At 39.2% G+C, this 17,405-nt stretch overlaps 1 protein-coding gene across 1 annotated transcript in view; it reads right to left on the bottom strand.

Annotated features, from left to right (window-relative positions):
• Positions 1 to 2,226: 2,226 nt before the first annotated feature.
• The window catches only part of ATP11A (ATPase, class VI, type 11A), a 128,006-nt gene continuing 112,827 nt past the window's right edge, over positions 2,227 to 17,405 (bottom strand). The window contains exons 26-29 of the mRNA XM_010575632.1: positions 13,489 to 13,554; positions 13,089 to 13,192; positions 11,065 to 11,230; positions 2,227 to 3,802 (exon numbers count right to left, since the gene is read on the bottom strand). Of these exons, the coding sequence (XP_010573934.1) occupies positions 3,545 to 3,802; positions 11,065 to 11,230; positions 13,089 to 13,192; positions 13,489 to 13,554 (594 nt within the window). The 3' untranslated portion in view covers positions 2,227 to 3,544. The remainder of the gene's footprint in view (positions 3,803 to 11,064; positions 11,231 to 13,088; positions 13,193 to 13,488; positions 13,555 to 17,405) is intronic.

Below are 17,405 nucleotides of genomic sequence, written 5' to 3'. Positions count from 1 at the left end.
CCCCACCCCCCATACAGCAACTTTCGCAGATTCTACTTTACATTAGATCATGAAAGGACATTTAAAATGCAATGCGTACATAGCACAGAATTTATGTCAGACACAGCGCAGATTAAAATTCTGTGAATTTTCATAAGGTAAAAAATTAAAGCTCTATAAACTGATTTTTAGATTGTTCTGCAAAGTAGAATCACAGACTTTTTCACTTTCGTAATACTTTCACAAATTTCCATTAAAGCTTTTGTAACAGAGACAGTAGCATGAGCACAATGATCCCACTGGCTTCCAAAAGAAAAGTAGTGCAGTTGCTCAATTAAGCTATTTTTTCCTTTTATATTTGCAAGCCAGTTGGGTCAAGACAAACAGGCTAATGCAAGCAAGAAAGTAAACTGTAAGCTTTTACATTAAGTGGCTGAACAAACACTTATTGTACATGGTAAAGCAAAAAGGATCTTTTGCCAAAAGCCACTGCAGGAATATATGAACTTTAGTGGCTGAAAAGCTTGAAATACTTTCTAAGTCTTCACATACATTTGGTTAGCGCTTACCAGTTTCAAGACATTTATAGGAGCAGTTATGGAGACACTATGCTGTTAAAGCTGCAACAATTTAAACAAGGCAAGTTAGGAAGTTATATAGGTTTTTATACTTTTCCCCTTTAATTCTTTTTTTTTAATACATAAAAAGCTGTCTCCTTTCAGTGTCCCATCCATAATAAAACATTCTAATGCATTTTGCTCTAACTTCTACTTTTTCATCTTTGTATTGTCTGATCCATTTACAACGAAACTCCAAGTTAAGACCTGCTGCAGTGGACTAGGTTTGCATGGCAACAGTGACAGGGACTGAAGCAAAAGCACATCAAGTGAAACCAAGCTGATGTCTTATAGTTTTTTCCATTAAATGGTCTATTTTAACAAAGCAGAAAAACTTTTAAATGTAAAAGTATTGCTAAATCAAAGCAGAAACTTCCACTTAAATTCAAGCATTCCTTCTCCTCCAAAAAATGGCATGTTGAACTAAAATTTCCCAAGCACATATATAGGTGTTCCAGCCTGGATAACTTTGTCAGTAATTTCTCAGTGCGGGGCTACATGAAGTTTGCAATGAACTGCTTTGTTAGTAGGCAGAACAGGAATGCAGCATTTTCAAAAACATTAAGCAAAAATCTCCTTATTTAAGGCTAAAAGATGGAACTCAGAAAAGTAAAAAAGCAGGAGGCTTTATAGAGTAAAAAAGCTAGCAGTAATAGTACAGCACTGGAAGTACAGCGCTCTAATGGCTGCTATCACAAACACCAACAAAACATCGATAGTTTGGATGAGACTGACAGAGCAAGAGACCTATATTTCTAATTTGACATTCATTAGAATTTTAACATTCAGCCACAACTCCACTCTAAGCTAAATTTAAATGGCCAAAACTCATAGGTATAAAAAAAGCCTTCAAAACATATACTTAAAAAAAATAGAAATGGTGTGTTAACAAATGTATGCGTAAAACAGATTTATAAATAGCTACAGTATGAAAAATATTTCAGTGCAAAGGCAATTTTAAGATTTCTAAAAAATACATTACAAATAATTTGTTAACTACACACAAGAAATTTGTCACTGCTACTGGTATAAAATTTATACCCATATTAACTTTTTAAAAATATATACACCAGTGTTTTATGTAGGGGACGGTTCTAACTGACCAACATTCAAGTCTGCAATGGCAAGTATATGTACACACACCCACACACGTATGCATGTATTTGAAAATGGTAGTGCTATGAGGACATTCTTTGAAACTTAAAAGTGCTACATGTTAAATGGTAAAAATACCTTCACCTGTGGTGCTCACTGTTAGACTTCTTAAAATTCTCTTATCTTTGGTATACTGAAAATTTCACAACCCACTTTACAATCTCTGCTCATCCCAGGGCATTTTAAGAATATTTCACTGTTTGTTTAATGCAAAAATCACTCGGAATATTGTGAGGACACTTCCTAGGAAGTTGATTTTTCTTTTCTTAAGAAGTAAATTAGTAAGTAAACCATTTTGCCTCTGTTTTTTTGTTGGTTGTTTTTTTTTAAACACAAAAAGGGAAATAATTTTTCTCTGCCACCCTACTCCATTCGAAAGACAATTAACAATATCTTGGCCAGGTCTTCCAATAAAGGCTGCAGCTCTGATTCCAAATATTTTGTTTTAACATTGAAGTAAATTTTTAGCTAATGTCCTCCCAGAGGTATTTAATGACTATGGTTATTAACCAGTTCTAACCACCAGGCCGAACCTGACTGAAATCAGATTCCTCCTTCAGATATTTTTGCACCCCAAAATAAAACACTGGACTAAAGAAACAAGACAAGGACACAGCTAATAGTTGAATTAGTGCAAGGTACCATAAACGTAGCAGAGAAAACAGAAGTGCAAGTTGGCTGTCGTTCTTCAAGTCACTCAGACAGAATCCTCGCAGTCAAACTAGTTTATCATGACTACGGTTCAACTGTTGGTGAGCAGCCGTGTGCCACCTCGTGGTTTGCTTGCAAAAGTTAACGGTTGTGTGCTTTGTAATACATCTACCAAGCCGATGAGCCAGTATTTAGCCATACACACAAAAAAATAGCAAAATTAAGAGGATGAATCCAGATAGTAAAAGACGCTTCTTTGGAAAAACAGCCTTTCTTCTTCTAAGGAAAAAAATGTGTCAAAAAAAACCCTTAATATATAATACTTTCTGCTATGCCTATTTTACGATCACAGGGATAGGAAGTGGGAAGACCAGGTACTCTGCATCTTTGACAAATTCACAGAAACCTTTTAGGCAAAAAGCTTACATTCAGTTTTGGAGCAGATATCAACCTTGACGACATTTACCTGTTTAACAGCCAACTTGACTTCATACAGTGTGCACATACTTCACACAAGGATTGCTTTGCCTATCTTTCTACTGGGGAAACTAACTGAAAACCAGACATAGCCCTGATTTGGCCACTTACAAGGAAGTGAACATTAGAGAGTGTTTCTTGAAAGCAGATTTGCACAGAGGAAACACCAGTTTGTTCTACAGAAAGAGCAAAGAAAGAGAAAGGACAGAGGAAAATCAGAAACAGCACTTGTTAAATACACTTTAGGAGACTTTCATTGGAGAGAACTGAGGTCATTGCTTCTGGCTGAAAATTAAAACTGTCGATCCTCAAAATGTAGGTCACTGACTGAAACTATGCACTTCAAGTAACAAAGAAAATGACTAAAGATGACAGAAGCAGTAAATGCACAAAAGTCTTGACACAGGATGAAGAGAATTTTTAGTGCTACCAGTCTCACAGTACCAGACTGTGCAGATTGTTCATTGCTCCAGTAGTTCAAAACATAAAAAGAGGCCTACTGGCCTGGAAGGGTTCATACTTCTAGCTCTTGATCCTGTTTGTCTGAACACTACCTCAGACAGCAAAAGCCACATATAGTTTAATATATTTCTGTGACATGTTTGTTTCCTGAAAAAAAGAAATAAACAAAACCACAGTTTTTAAAGGCTTGACTTGGTGTTCTGTCATACAGACGTTTCCAAACCTGACCCACTGTAGCGGTAGCCTGCACTGGAACGGCAATGCTTATTGGAATAGCCAAAGACAGATGGAAGTACTGAATAATCAACGCCTCTCCAGTGCGTAAACATCATTTTTTTAGAATGAGAATTAGACCTTCTTGCTGGGGAATTGCTGCAGTCACTGCTCCTGTATCTTGGGCTTTTCAGACAGGCAAGAGGTGTGAATTCCGAGATGTGCTCCCGACAGTGCCTCGATGCATTCTGTTAAAAAGGAAAAAACCCAAATACATAGTAAATAGATGATTTTGGAGCTAAAAGTCTACAGTTGTGTCCCTTCATAGGGCCATTGGCATAATAATGCCTTTCACTAGATCACCACTCTGGCTATTTGTTTCATGTGAAGGTATAACCCCTCATGTTGAGCAATCTCAACCACTTTCAACATGATTAGTTTTATACTAAAACCTACAGAACCAGGCGTAATTTTACACATAATCTCTAAACCTGATAATGGGGCTCTTCAGAGAACAGATGAAGACAGAGAGTCTGCTTTCAAGTTGAATTGTTTTAAATTGAGTTTATTTCATTTTGCAATCTCTCTTGGTACATCTTTTTATCTCTGAACTTCTTTAGTCAGGACTTCTTATGGGGAATTTTAAGACAGAACAGATTCAAGGTCTTTGCCCTCTACTTCCAAAGAGAGGGAATTCTTTACAGTCGTTTGTGCTAATAGATGAAAGTTCCAGAGCTTTAATGCACTTGCTTTGTACTTGTACTAAGCCGTATCTGATTTTGGACTTAAGCTTAGGTTACACGTTGCATCTATACAGGCAATTTATACTACACATCACAATACTACCTTGCTCTAATTGTCCATTAAAATTTATCTGTACCACTTAATTGCTCCACACTCTGGCAGAATCGACACTTCCACTCGGGAAATACTCAGGCCTACAGTAACACCACGGCTGCCTGACAAGACCCTGGAACACGTGCACAAACTACAAGAAAATTAGCACAGCAGTTTCCCCAATGAGTTTATCTAGTTCTTCTCACTAAATGCACATATAATTTCCAGGTTTAGAGGTTATGTGACGGTATTCAAGATATAAATGCATTATAAGCATGATTCAAATCAACGTTATCAAACACTCTCTCCAAGAACGGTATATAAGCCAGGTAATTCTCTGTTCTTAATCATCCCCTTCCTCCTTCCCTGTTAACAGCAACCCAGTAGTAAAGGGGACAAAAGCACAAAATAAATATTAATGAGGTAGCGTACAGAAGTTTGGTTGAGATTTAATAATACACTTTTAATGCCAATCACAAGCTTGAAACACTACTTTTGCATAACCGAGAGCAATCAGAAAGCTCTCTTACAACAGTTACTCTTGGAAAAGTCAGCAACCTATACCAAACTGCTCACTAACAGTGAGGTCTGGGTTCTTTTAAACACACATATAGACCAAATACCTACATTAATGCAGAAAAATGTAGATAATCAGGTAACAGATTAGCAGACTTTGTTTTGGAAATGTTGGAGGGAGTAGTCATGCACTGTATGGTAGCTATTTTTCCTATTATTCCAGCTAGAAAGTGAAGTATTTTAGTTACCATATGTATTTCTAAAAATAAAATCATGTGTTTTCCACACATCGCTCCAAGGAAAGCGCTTTCAATCTGCCATGCCTGAGGCTACTCAATAAAGCTGGGGTTTTCTACTACTACTTGTCTAGCAGTCATTAAAAGCAAATCAAGGCACCCCCCAACTGCCTTGAAGCCCTACAGCCCACACCAGCACATTACATCGCATTTGTCCTCTTCACACATCGGTACTTTGCACCTTAATTCTTCATGTGCTGCTTTTGGGGTCAGGAGAGCACAAAGGGACTGGAGCAGATACAGCATCCAGGTGGGAACGTGACCGAGTAAAAAGCGTACCTTCGTACCTACACTTGTTCGTGTAATCAGTGGTGTGGCAAGGAGATGACGTACAGCAGAGAACGTCATTCTGCTGCCCTAACATTTGGAGGATTTGGGAGCTCGCCCCTCCTGCTGCTGGCTCAGGTACTTGGCAAGGCTACCGCGCTCCTCTCCTGATCCGGGGCAGCGATGCCGCATACAGAACGTCTTACTAGGGCAGATGGTGTCGGACGTACAGCCCCAGTCTCCTGACCCGAGGTCCTATTCACAAGTAACTCGCTTGCTTTTCCGCGGTTATCTGCCTGTTGTACTGTCTGCATTTGGTCTATATATGTATTCAAGAGCACGAGAGGTGATGGATAAACTGCTTGTGAGAATTACTTCTGACTCCTTGTATTTTACACTGTGGTGTAGTGGAAGTACACTCTGCAATAACAACTGCCGTTCTTAACAGGAGCAACGTCACACAACACTACACATAACACAATGTGTTTACAGGACTTTAATATGGGTATATTGATTCAGTGTTTTGCTTTACATGAGTAAGTGTCTGAGACAAAAAGTTCTTACCTGTGGCATGGAACATCTCTTGCAAAAACTAGGCTTTCCAAGTAAAACATAATGATTTTGTATCAATATTGATAAAGTACATCAAAAACTCTGGAGGAAACAGTTGATTTGTGAATAGCACAGTTCACCAATAGAAATTAATCCAAACTGGTGACACGTACAGTACTGTTACCTAGCTTTGATCTAATTATGGCTCGGAAGCTGAAAGGTTTCCTTCAAGAAGTGGCCCATCGCTGTTCGCCAGTGCATTTAGGGCTGTTTTATGTCTCATACTCTTCTGCAAGGATGAGGAAAAACAGTGAGACTCTTGCTGAATACAAGAGGGAAACGTGAATGAATTGTACCATTTGGTACAAATGTAACTATTGTAGCAAAGTCCTGTAAAAGTGAGGGATTTCTGATAGATTTAAAAAGGAAAAGTTATCCAGTGTAAAACAAGGTTTCTATTTCTTGATCCTGAGGTTAATCCTTTGAGCCACTCTGAGGATGTTTTAAATTCCATTTCAAACTCTGTTAAAAATACCTGATGACTCTCAAAAGCACTTAACTGTACATGACCAAGTACCATGGGCTCTGCATCCTGCCCCTCTGACAATAACCTGGACCGAATGGAAGAGGTCCCCGTGATAAGAGGCCAAATCGACTCCAGATTAAGGAGCGGACGCCCCGCTTCGCTACTCCCCAGAAGAGCTGGTACGCTGAAGGGAGTGCTACACACGGAGGTGACGGGGCCAGTGCTAACGAAGGCTGACTTACAGCTTAGTCATTACACCGCAGGGAGAGAGGGCAGGGGAGTCACCGAGGTAACTTCTTCCACGGGATTCAAATAGTGCGACAGCAAGATCCATTTCTTTGTTTTCCAAGAAGGGGAGCTCAACACACGAAAAATGCAACAGCTTGCTGGTGACCAGCTTTCTAAGAGCCCCGCGCGGTTGTTGCAGAGCAGCTAAGCCCATTGAGGAAGGGAAGAATGATGAATCCCCAGAGAGGCTTCCCCAGGCAAAAGTACCACTTCGGGTTCCCCCAAGCGCAGCAAAGGGTAGAGATCTCGTAACAAAGCTGATGGGCTGATCTTGTGACTGAAGTGAAAGCGAAGTACAAAATCATCAAGGCAGAAGCGAAGAAAAAATGAAAAATATTTCTTAAAAAGGGATGAAAGCACAGAAGTTATTTACAGCTCAGAATCTAAACACCTGGTATTTCAGCTACAAAATATTTGGGATTGCTGAAACACTGTCAATCACGGTGACAATTATAAAAATGAAAAGAGGACAATTTAAAGTAAATTTGTATTTTCCCTAACAGAGCTGCTGAGCTTCTGCTATTAATGAAAGAATAAAGGAAAAGGAAACATAATTAATGTAGATTGGATATATTAAAAAAAAAATAAATACATACCCTCTTGCTTTTTAAAAGTAAAGGCTCTTGAAAGAAACCTCACAGCTGCACAATTTCAAGTTAAATCACAAAATTCAGCTTCTTTCATTGAGCCAAAGAGTCACTGGGACTGCATGTATGACAGACATGAGCAGATTTTGACCAAAATTACCAAAAGACAACAGATTCCTCCAAAGCTTTTGCAGAATTAAGTGGTTTAGCCCAAGAAAGACAACAGTTCATATGTGTGTGTATATATAAATATACATGCACATATACATACACTTGTATGTACATATATGTATTTGTATATACACATATATACATATGTGTGTGTACAGATTTTTCTCTCTCACAGAAAAGCTCTCCCAAAACAGAACTAGATCTTGAATGTTTACAAACCTCTGAATGATAATGATGGTAAGCAATCATCCACCACACACTGGAGTGACTTTCAAATAATTGAAAAACTCAGAAGCGTAAGAATTGCTTCAAAGGCTTTATATGATCTTAATTGCCTGAGGAGAACTAATTTAGTAACCTGGGAGGTGGCTGCTGGTCCTAGGTTAATCTTGTCAACTGTCCCAGAAGCCCTTCCTTACAAAGAAGCAATATAGCTTATAGGAATGCAGTAAGTTTAAAAATAATTGGTTACAAGCTCAGTTCAAGCCAATCCCTAAAGCACTTAAAAGCCAATTTTAGCCAGAATTTTCAATAGTGAAAAAAAACTTTGTGTAGTTTCCCTGTGACTTACATAATTACAGTCATTTTTATTGACTATACATTTTTGAAGGGGGAAAGAATGAGGAAATATATTTTTTATCTTCACCGGTTAAGAAATCAAGATCTAAAATCTGCAATGGAAACAACAGTCTCCTAGTATTAAGTCAAAAATAGTTTTCTTGCAGACTCTAGGGAAGCCAAGATTTACTAGCATTTTTTCTACTTTTGTATTATATTAAATGTCATAAACTTCTGGATCTTGAGCTGTTTTCTTTCTAGGAAGAGCACAGAATTTCATGAAATGGAATATAAAGAAAGCTCAGCTTCAAAATGCATGCTGGAAATAACTTATTAATAAAAAAGTTGTATTTTCTTCTATCACAACAGAGCAGATATATTAATATATTCCAAAGATCACTTAAATGGCTTCCAGTACCACATTTCCTATATGATGCTAGTAACATCAGCATAATCAGAATTATCACTTCTTTGTGTGGCAACTATTCCCATTTACTCGGGTACAATGCAAACATGACATGCATTCACCTACAGATAGGCCAATGATTAAAACGGGGACCTAAGAATCCTAGATTCTTGAGGCAGAAACATTATGTAAAATTCAGCAACAACAGTGACAAAAATGGTAGTGACAGACTGTGACAACGATTCATAGAATCTTTGAGATAAGCAAACAGAAGAAGGAAAAAACTATACTAAAAAGTATTCTTCTTCAAAATATAGTTGATGTGAATCAGAAATGGAGATAATGAGTACGGTAAATAACTTCTGATGATAAACTTTTTACTGTCCTTTGAATGAAATGGCCAAGCATGCAGAAAGGCAGAAAAAAGTCACCTTTTGTTCCATTAGAAACTTAGACTGCTTGAAGTCTGAGAAAGCATAAAGATGGTGGACTGCTCAACAGAAAGGCACTGATGTTTAGTCTGATTTCCCCAGAAGATTGTAGGAAGCAACCGTGCACATCATTTATGTTTAAAGCAAGGTAGCAGTTATTTAGACAAAGCGGATTGGAAGACAGGAAGAAACAAAGAGAGGGAAGAAGAAACACAAGGCATATATCTGGTTAAAAGTCAAAGATTTTCTACTAAATATTAAAAAATGAATATTGCCAGTGCTAAGCCCAAAGTCTGCTTTACAACTGATTCATTTTCCAGCACTAATATACAATGTCTGTAAGAAATGCTGTAATACCTTTGTTCGGGGCTTTTGTTTGCTAGCTTGTTGCTTTGCATTAACCCCTCCTCATTCTCTCTCTTTAGACTTTTAAATTAAGCATGCACAACCTATACTGAGATCAACTTCTTCCACAAGTAGCATATATGGCAAAGAGGCATCTATTAAAGATATCGAAATAGAAAAACCTAAATGCAGAACTGCCTGGGAATGCTTTTCTACTAATCTTTATTCTTTCCTCTCCTCCTGAGGTGGGGCATCTTAACAACCGTACATTAAAGGAATACAGAACAATGGCAAGGGGGTTACTTTGCAGGTATCAGAGAAGAATTTTTTACCTTTGCCAAAGGGGAAATTTTACTTTCCTTGGAAGCAAAGTTCCTTCGTTCCTTTCCTCTTAATGCAAAGTATCTTCTCGAATAAACATCAAAATGCTAACTAATCCCTACACACACAGTTGCTGGTAACTCATTATTTTAACCTACCAGTGGCAGTTGATGGGCTGAAAAGGACACGGGCAGTAACATTAAGTTTTACGTTCAACACCTCTACTGTCCTTCACTTTCTAATGTATATAATATATGAAAGTTTGTTGGGGTGAAAAATACAGGTAACATTTTCTATTGAGGTTGCTTTGATGGCCCCAGAACAGTACCACGCTTCCCGCAGAACCTGGCTTCCCTTTCAGCCTCAGCAGAGCAGACCTATATTTACACAGTAGTTTCTCCTTTGGGGCTTATTAGAAGAAAGGAAACAACAGATCTTAAAATACTCTTCCCATTGGCACAGCACGACACATTTACGTAGAAATAACGTGTCAGAACAGGCAAAATGTAAGTTGAAATATAAAAGAGGAAAAAATGATGAATAGAATATGAGTAAGTTTTAATACATATGTTTTTGTAACGGGCACAGCATCAGTATAAAATAGTTTCCTAAGAAAGTATTATACTGCACAGATCATGCAATATGAATGTTGGCATGAGTTTACTACGTATTCCTCACCAACATCCTATATATTAATTGCATTTATTTTAAGTGTATAAATTCTAGATTTGTTCAATAATAAACACACATGCAGTTGTCGAGTCCCTCGGTATAGGATTGCAAATGCTTGTGCAAATCCCTACTTTAAGGGGGATTTCAGTAAAACCACATGCTCCCTTCCTACCAGTTTTATTTTGAGCTTAGGTTATTTTAGCTGGTTTTCCATTTTAGAGAACTACGCTCAGCTTGCATGGTAAATGCTAAAACGACCACATGAGAGTTTCATTTATGCAGTAAAACGACTCGGTATGAAAGACAATGACTTCAATTCAGGGGTGCGGGCAGCGCCTCTGAATACTCTACAACAGCAGGAACAACTGCTGTCCAGGCTGATGTAAGTGCCTCCTATCTGGCCTCATGGAGATCCCGATCCCCTTGCCCTTCTTATCTCCTCAAATCGGGAATCCTGTTGAGCCATGTACCTGTCTCCCACCGTCCTCATCAGCCGATTTCCCTGTGGTTGCTGGTAGAGGCACAGGGGTTGCCCCAGGATTCAGGTAAATACCACCACGTAAACAGCTGGCAGCGTCTCTCACCATACCCCACTCAGAAGTGGCTGGTATACAACCGGTGACACACACCACAGATGGGGAACCTCTATTCTAATCTGGTCTCTAACCTTGAAAGAGGTCTCATTATTAGAGACTTGTGATACAAAAAACTAACTTCACAATGAAAAATATTTTTACCTGGATTCTTTCTGTTGCTGTAGGCCACAACTGTCTGCATAAGACCTTCTTGAGAACATCTGGAAGAAGGCTGACAGTTATGAGCAGAATTATACCCAGCCATGCAGGACCACTAGACAGCATTTGCATGAACACATAATACATCCTCTGATAATTGAGAAAAGGCCTAGTAGGAAAAAGATTAAAGAGATTATTACACTTCAATACACAAGAGAAAGAGTGGCAATGTTAAATATAAAAATTATGACAGTGATGAAATACTTCAGGTTCAACTTCCCAGTTTGTGGGAGTTCATCCACCCCAGTTTTCTCAAGAAGAGATCTAAACGTGCGCTGACTAGAGATAACTGCCTTCCTCGTGCCTTCCAGGCTGCAGGAAATATCATGCTGTCCTCCCTCTCACACTGCCTCTCCCTTGCAAAGATAACTAAGTTACATTCTTATCCTGTTAACGCTTTTTCATCTACTCCTTATCCTGCCCCAGATACTTCCCACCTTTCTTCTCAGCAACCCACCCATCACCTCCCTCCTCTTCCCCAATACACACTCGTTTGTAATGTATCCTCAGAGCAAGGCTCGCTGACCACAGCTTTTTTCTGTATGTCTCAAGCTCCCCTAAGCATCTCTGATGGTTTCATGCTGTGCTCCCTAACCTACTCACCACATTTTTATCTGCCCCCACTTTCACCACCTTCGCTTCTGTGTTTCCCTGTATCTCCATGGCAGTTGTGTGGTCATTAAAATGCTGTCACTGTACAGTTACGGGCACCAGAGTCCATGTTTACTGAGAGCAAAGATCAATGGACAGTTTGTAGCAACACTGCAGCGTAAAGCCCTCCTACCAGTAGGGCAGTCTCCTGCTAGTTTCCAAAATTTGACAGAAGTCTTACATTCTATAAAGGTAATCAAATTAAAATACATGGCTGCATGTAAATAGTCACATCTCTAATACACAGCAAGGCTGACTAGAAAACATCAGGGAAAGTGTCACTTCTGCAAACTGTTTTCATTCTGATGCTGAAGAAACCGAGATCTGATCTTACTGGGGGAAAAAAAAAAACCCAGGAGGCTACTGCATATCCAAGGAGTTGACAGGCAGTTACTCATTTGCAAAGGGCACACTGAAATACAAATCCTTACTCCAAATTAAATAGCACCTTAATCATGATGCAACAATTGGTCTCTGCTTTCTTTCTGGTGCCTCAAAACGTTTACTTATGCATACAAAGTAGAACAGCTCCCGCAGAAGAGGTTAGAAAAGACAACCTTGTAACTGGGTGCTCTACAGGTGAGAAACACAAACTCAAGCTCCTGATGGCAATCACGCATAGTAAGAACTTGGAAGTTCTTTCAACTTGATCTCTGACCCCAAAATTTCAGTTTCAAGTACACAGAATTTTTTAATAGAAAAAAAGCCACCAAAACAAACCACTGTCAATCAGCTATGTACTAAGAGTTATACTAATTCTTAAAAAGCTTCTTACCAACAGTAGAACAAGTAGGTGCTCAGGCATCTACAGTACATCTACTTTGCTAAAGAAGCGGGCAAATATTGAGCTCAAACAGAGGACTCCTGGCCATCCACACAACTTCCACGTGAGTTCTACTCCCTGGCTCTAGTTCAGACCACTACAGCCAGTTCCCTCCAAGACCAGCCCAGCAGGCAGGGGCTAGCCCTGAGCTGCGGAGTCGTGACCTACTCTGGGATGTTTTGCCTCAGATCAGCAGCCCCAGCTCCTTGAACCAACCCTTGGACTGCTTCTGACTGACACAGCTGAGATAGCCCCAGTGGCAGTCTGAGATCTGATATTCTTCTCTAAGAATATTTTAGCAGACATTCAGTGAAAGAAAAGCTGAGCATCCTCTAATTAGCATTACTGATGCCTTTAAAATGTGATTGCTATTGGGAGTTCTGCAATATATAAAAGCTAAATTTCATTCTGTTTGGGACAAAAAGGTGAAATATGTAACAACTTTATGTTCCTGAAACAACATTTGCAATGCAATTTATATTAGGGTTCATACCAAATAATTCCTCCCCAGAGCAGAGAAAAGATAATGTAGAATACCAGTGACCCCCAGATCATGAAGTGATTTATCCACGTCCAATAGTGTGTATCTAGTGCAAGCTGAAAAAAAACAAACAACATTATATAGTCTTATTAATATGTAGAGGCAACACAATACTCAGCAGGAGATGAAATAAAATGACACTGTTTGAAAAAAGGGAACGATTCTACCCAGAACTAGCTAAAAAACCTTTTTCAATTTTGAGCACAGTTAAGAAGGCAGAGATAGCAAAATCTGTATTTAATTTAAACTAATACAATGACATATGGTCATAGAGAGAAATGAATGTAAGTAACCAGCAATTTGAAAACAGGCTCTAAGGAAGTTTCAATGGATAAAATACAGCATACCTTACCTTCAATGTAACTGTGAATACAAGCACAGTGAACACCAGTGTTCCAAAGGTCCAGTTTCCAAACATCTATAAAAAATGGTCCAAAGCACTTATAGGTAATATTGTCCACAACTTTGTGAATTGTCCAGAATAAACCTCTTAAAGCTATGTACTGCTTTGTATCAGGAACAGACACTTAAAGCAAAAACACTGAATTCTTACATGATCTACCCAGTGCAAACTGTTTTGGTCTCTTGCCCTCATGTGTACACACCTCAGACTTCATACAGACAGGAAAAAAACACAATCGATGCACTCAACCTGAAGTTAGTTCACAGGTATGTTTCTTAATAAAAATCAAGTGTAGCACAGTTAACAAATCACTGAGATTTACAAATGAACTGCAGTAATTTCATCAATCTTCTTGGACACCGTCTTTTCTCTGATCTCCCTTCTCTGCTGTCCTTGGCATCCCACAATCTCTTGGAGATTCAACAGCATGTTATACAGATGAGTAACAGTGTAAGAAAGTATGTGATAACCATAAAAGCCATTAAATACGTAAATGTTCAACACACATTTTAAGATAAAACACTTTTGAATTGTTGATTTTTTCCCCCCACCTGCGTAATGAAACAAAAACACTTCAGCTTTTCAAGTGGGCAGAAACAATCATTAATGCTGATGGAGGGAAGAACTGGTGGTGAATACGGTCACGGAGGATTGCCTGGACTGCAGCAGCTATGAGATGACCAAGTTCAGGATCCAAAGAAATGTTGGCAGAGTAAGCAACAGAGTTAGGACACTGTATTTTAAGAGAAGAGACTTTGGTTGACTCAGGGTATTGCACCCATGAAAAAGAAGGGTGCCCAAGAGAGCTGAATGATTTTGAAAGAGACAACTGCTGAGATCTCACGAACTCTCCTGCAGGAGGACATGGAATTTCAGCAGAAGACCCAGTTGGCCAAGCAGGACGTTTCTGAACGAACAAAAAGGCAAAATGGGAGCTTACAAGAGATGACAATATGGGCAGGCAGCAAACAGGTAGCATAAAAGCATTACTTGGGTACAGAAGAACAAAACCACAAATGAAGCCCGGCTCAAACTAAGATTAGTGAGAGGTGTTGAGGGTGACAAAAAGGATATTGACAGATATTTTCCCTTTGAAACAAGAATACAAGTCCACTGACGGAGTGGTAAGACAAACTAGTGGAAGGTGTTAAAGAAAATGCTTAAGTATTCATACCCTGGACATTAGTCTTCACGAGCAAAACCTGCTCCTTGCATTTACCAGCAAAGCTCAGGAACAAAAGGAGCAGCCAACAGTGTGGGAGCAATGGGGTAAGGAGGGAGAGCCATGGATGCAATCTATTTTGAATTTAGCAAGGCATTTGACACTTGTCTCAGACAGCATTCTCATTTGGAAGGTAAGGAAGCAGGGGCAGGGTAAACAGACTACTACTTGAGTTGAAAACTGTCTGAACCACTGGACTCAGCAGTTTGTTGATCAACGTCCTTGATATTTGGTTGGCTGCTGGTAACCAGCGAACCACACTAGGGACTGATACTGGGGCTGATACTGTTGAGTATCTCTGTCAGTAGCCTGGATGGTGACAGAGAGCATCACGAGCAAATTGCCAGGTGATACAAAAATAGAGAACAGCTGACATAATGAATGGCAGAGTTTCAATCCAGAGGGACCTCCGCTGATTTGAGAAGTGGGCTAACAGATATCTCATGAAATTAAATAAGGAAAAGTGCAAAGTTTTCCACCTATGGAGGAGTAATGCCATGTATTGGAACTGACTGGCTGAGCAATGCCCCTGCTGGAAAGGAAGTTGCAGTGGACTCCAGATTGAATATCAGCCTATACTGCGCTCTCTCTATACATCAGGGAAATGGCAAACTGAGCTGTATTGGGAGAACGTGGCCACTGAAGAAAGGTTATTAATCCCATCTACTTGGCTATGGTGAGCTTGAACCTGGAACACTGTGCCCAGTTTTGGGCCCCTCAGTTCAGGAAGGACGTGAAAAAAAATTGGAAAGGATTGGCAGGCAACCAAGGTGGTTAGCAGTCTGTAGCTCTCCTGTGAAAAGAGGTTAATGGACTTAATTAATCTGGTGAAGGGGAGGTTAAGGAACAACCTAGTAACTGCCCACAAAGATTTGGAGAACAACTACAAAGATGAAGAAATGGAATAGACCTCTCTTCAGCAACAAGAAAAATTGTGCTTAGGTATTAGGAGAAATTTTTTCACTGCAAAGGCAGAAAAACATTGAAACAGGTTGCCCAGGAATCTCCATCGTCAGGGATACGCAAAACCTGAAAAAGGCTAGACAAAGCCTTGAGCAACTTGACTTTAATTAGCCCTGCACAAAGCAGGGAGTTGAACTGGATCACCTCCAGGGTCACTTCCCATCTACATTATTCTATATAAGCTCGCCCAGTATTAGATGACGGGGATCCATGTGGGCAAGTGATTGCACAAACGTGCTGCTGTGGGAAAAACTCTGAATGGAGACCATGGCCAGCCACAAGACAGAAATCTGTAGGAAGCTAGGCTGAGATAATCTGATCAACTGAGAATGGAAAATCATTTAAAAAATGAACAAAAGACTGGCTGAAAGATTCATTATTCTAAGTAACTGTTTCATTATTTTAAAATTACTCAATGTGTGACCAAGCGTACAGAACACGAGACTAAGTGCAGAAAACCTTCGGCATTTTGACCTTTTACTTTGATATGTAATATAATTTTATAGGGTCATGCCATCACTACAACATTTTGTGTGCCCTAAGAAAAATCAGTGCAGTTAAAACTGGAAAGGAATCTGGTTCAGGAACTTCAAATTATGCCATTTATCTACTTTCTTCTTACAGTTAAATTTTACAATACTCGCGTGTTGTATCTGGCATCTCCCAGAAAGCCTAGTGTCAATCTAAGTTTCTGCATGCTGAACAGATGTGTCTGTATTTCCAATGAAAGCTGCTAGATTAAACAAAAAAAATTGAGACAACTTTCCCCTGTCTCTAGACACGAAAAAGGCTAGATAGAAAGCATGAGGCTGCAACCAAACCCTTCACCTACCTATCTCTTTGGCTCAGAAAAAGGTCATACCACAGGGACACCAGACTCCCCAAGACTGCTAATTTGGCACAGAGAAAGGTAAGCAGAGCAATATGGGATGGTGTGAGTTACAAAAACTCACAATGTATTTTCAGCATTGAGTATCTCAAGATACCACTCATGTCTTCAGGCTGTGAATCATTCTTTTGGAAGTCTGTGTGCTAGCATCTTATTTATTAACAAATATTTTTCTATGCTCTGCTCCCAGCCTATCCAAGACTTCCCCTCCTCCTTTTGTGACCATATTTGTTGATCTTCCACATTCCAATTTATCATTCTACTCACCTCTCTTCCTTCCTGCTGTTTTGTATTTCCTATTCTGTTATTCCTTTTAACTTAAGTTTTCCTACCTATCTCTGAACCCAGCTTAACAACTATATTTAATCTACTCCATAGCAAATGCTAAAATAAAAAAATCACACAGGAAATACATTTTATTATATGGGTAAACTAAGACGACATTTACAATCTGCAGTTACATCTATGGTACCTTCTTTTCTTCTTACCCTCCTTATGTAGTTGGTCTCTAACTATGTTTTTACAACACCAACCATGATGTCATATCCAAAGTGGAACACCATACACAAAGCAATATCACAAGTTAATAACAATTAATAAGAGATAAATCTTTGGCATCTTAGTTTTATTTGCCAGGAAATGACTGAGGCAGGCATTTATGAAGTAAATCTCAGTGATTAAAAGAACACTTTTCTATTATTCTAGTAATATCACTTTACAGCATGCAAACAGTTTTGAACAAATTTCTAAATACTAAGAAACATCCGGGGGGGGGGGGGGGTATTTTTGGGG

The sequence above is a fragment of the Haliaeetus leucocephalus genome, unplaced genomic scaffold, assembly GCF_000737465.1.
Source record: "Haliaeetus leucocephalus isolate CR32 unplaced genomic scaffold, Haliaeetus_leucocephalus-4.0 Scaffold495, whole genome shotgun sequence".
In the NCBI taxonomy this organism is placed as follows: Eukaryota; Metazoa; Chordata; class Aves; order Accipitriformes; family Accipitridae; genus Haliaeetus; species Haliaeetus leucocephalus.
This window is presented reverse-complemented; position numbering and strand designations above follow the sequence as displayed.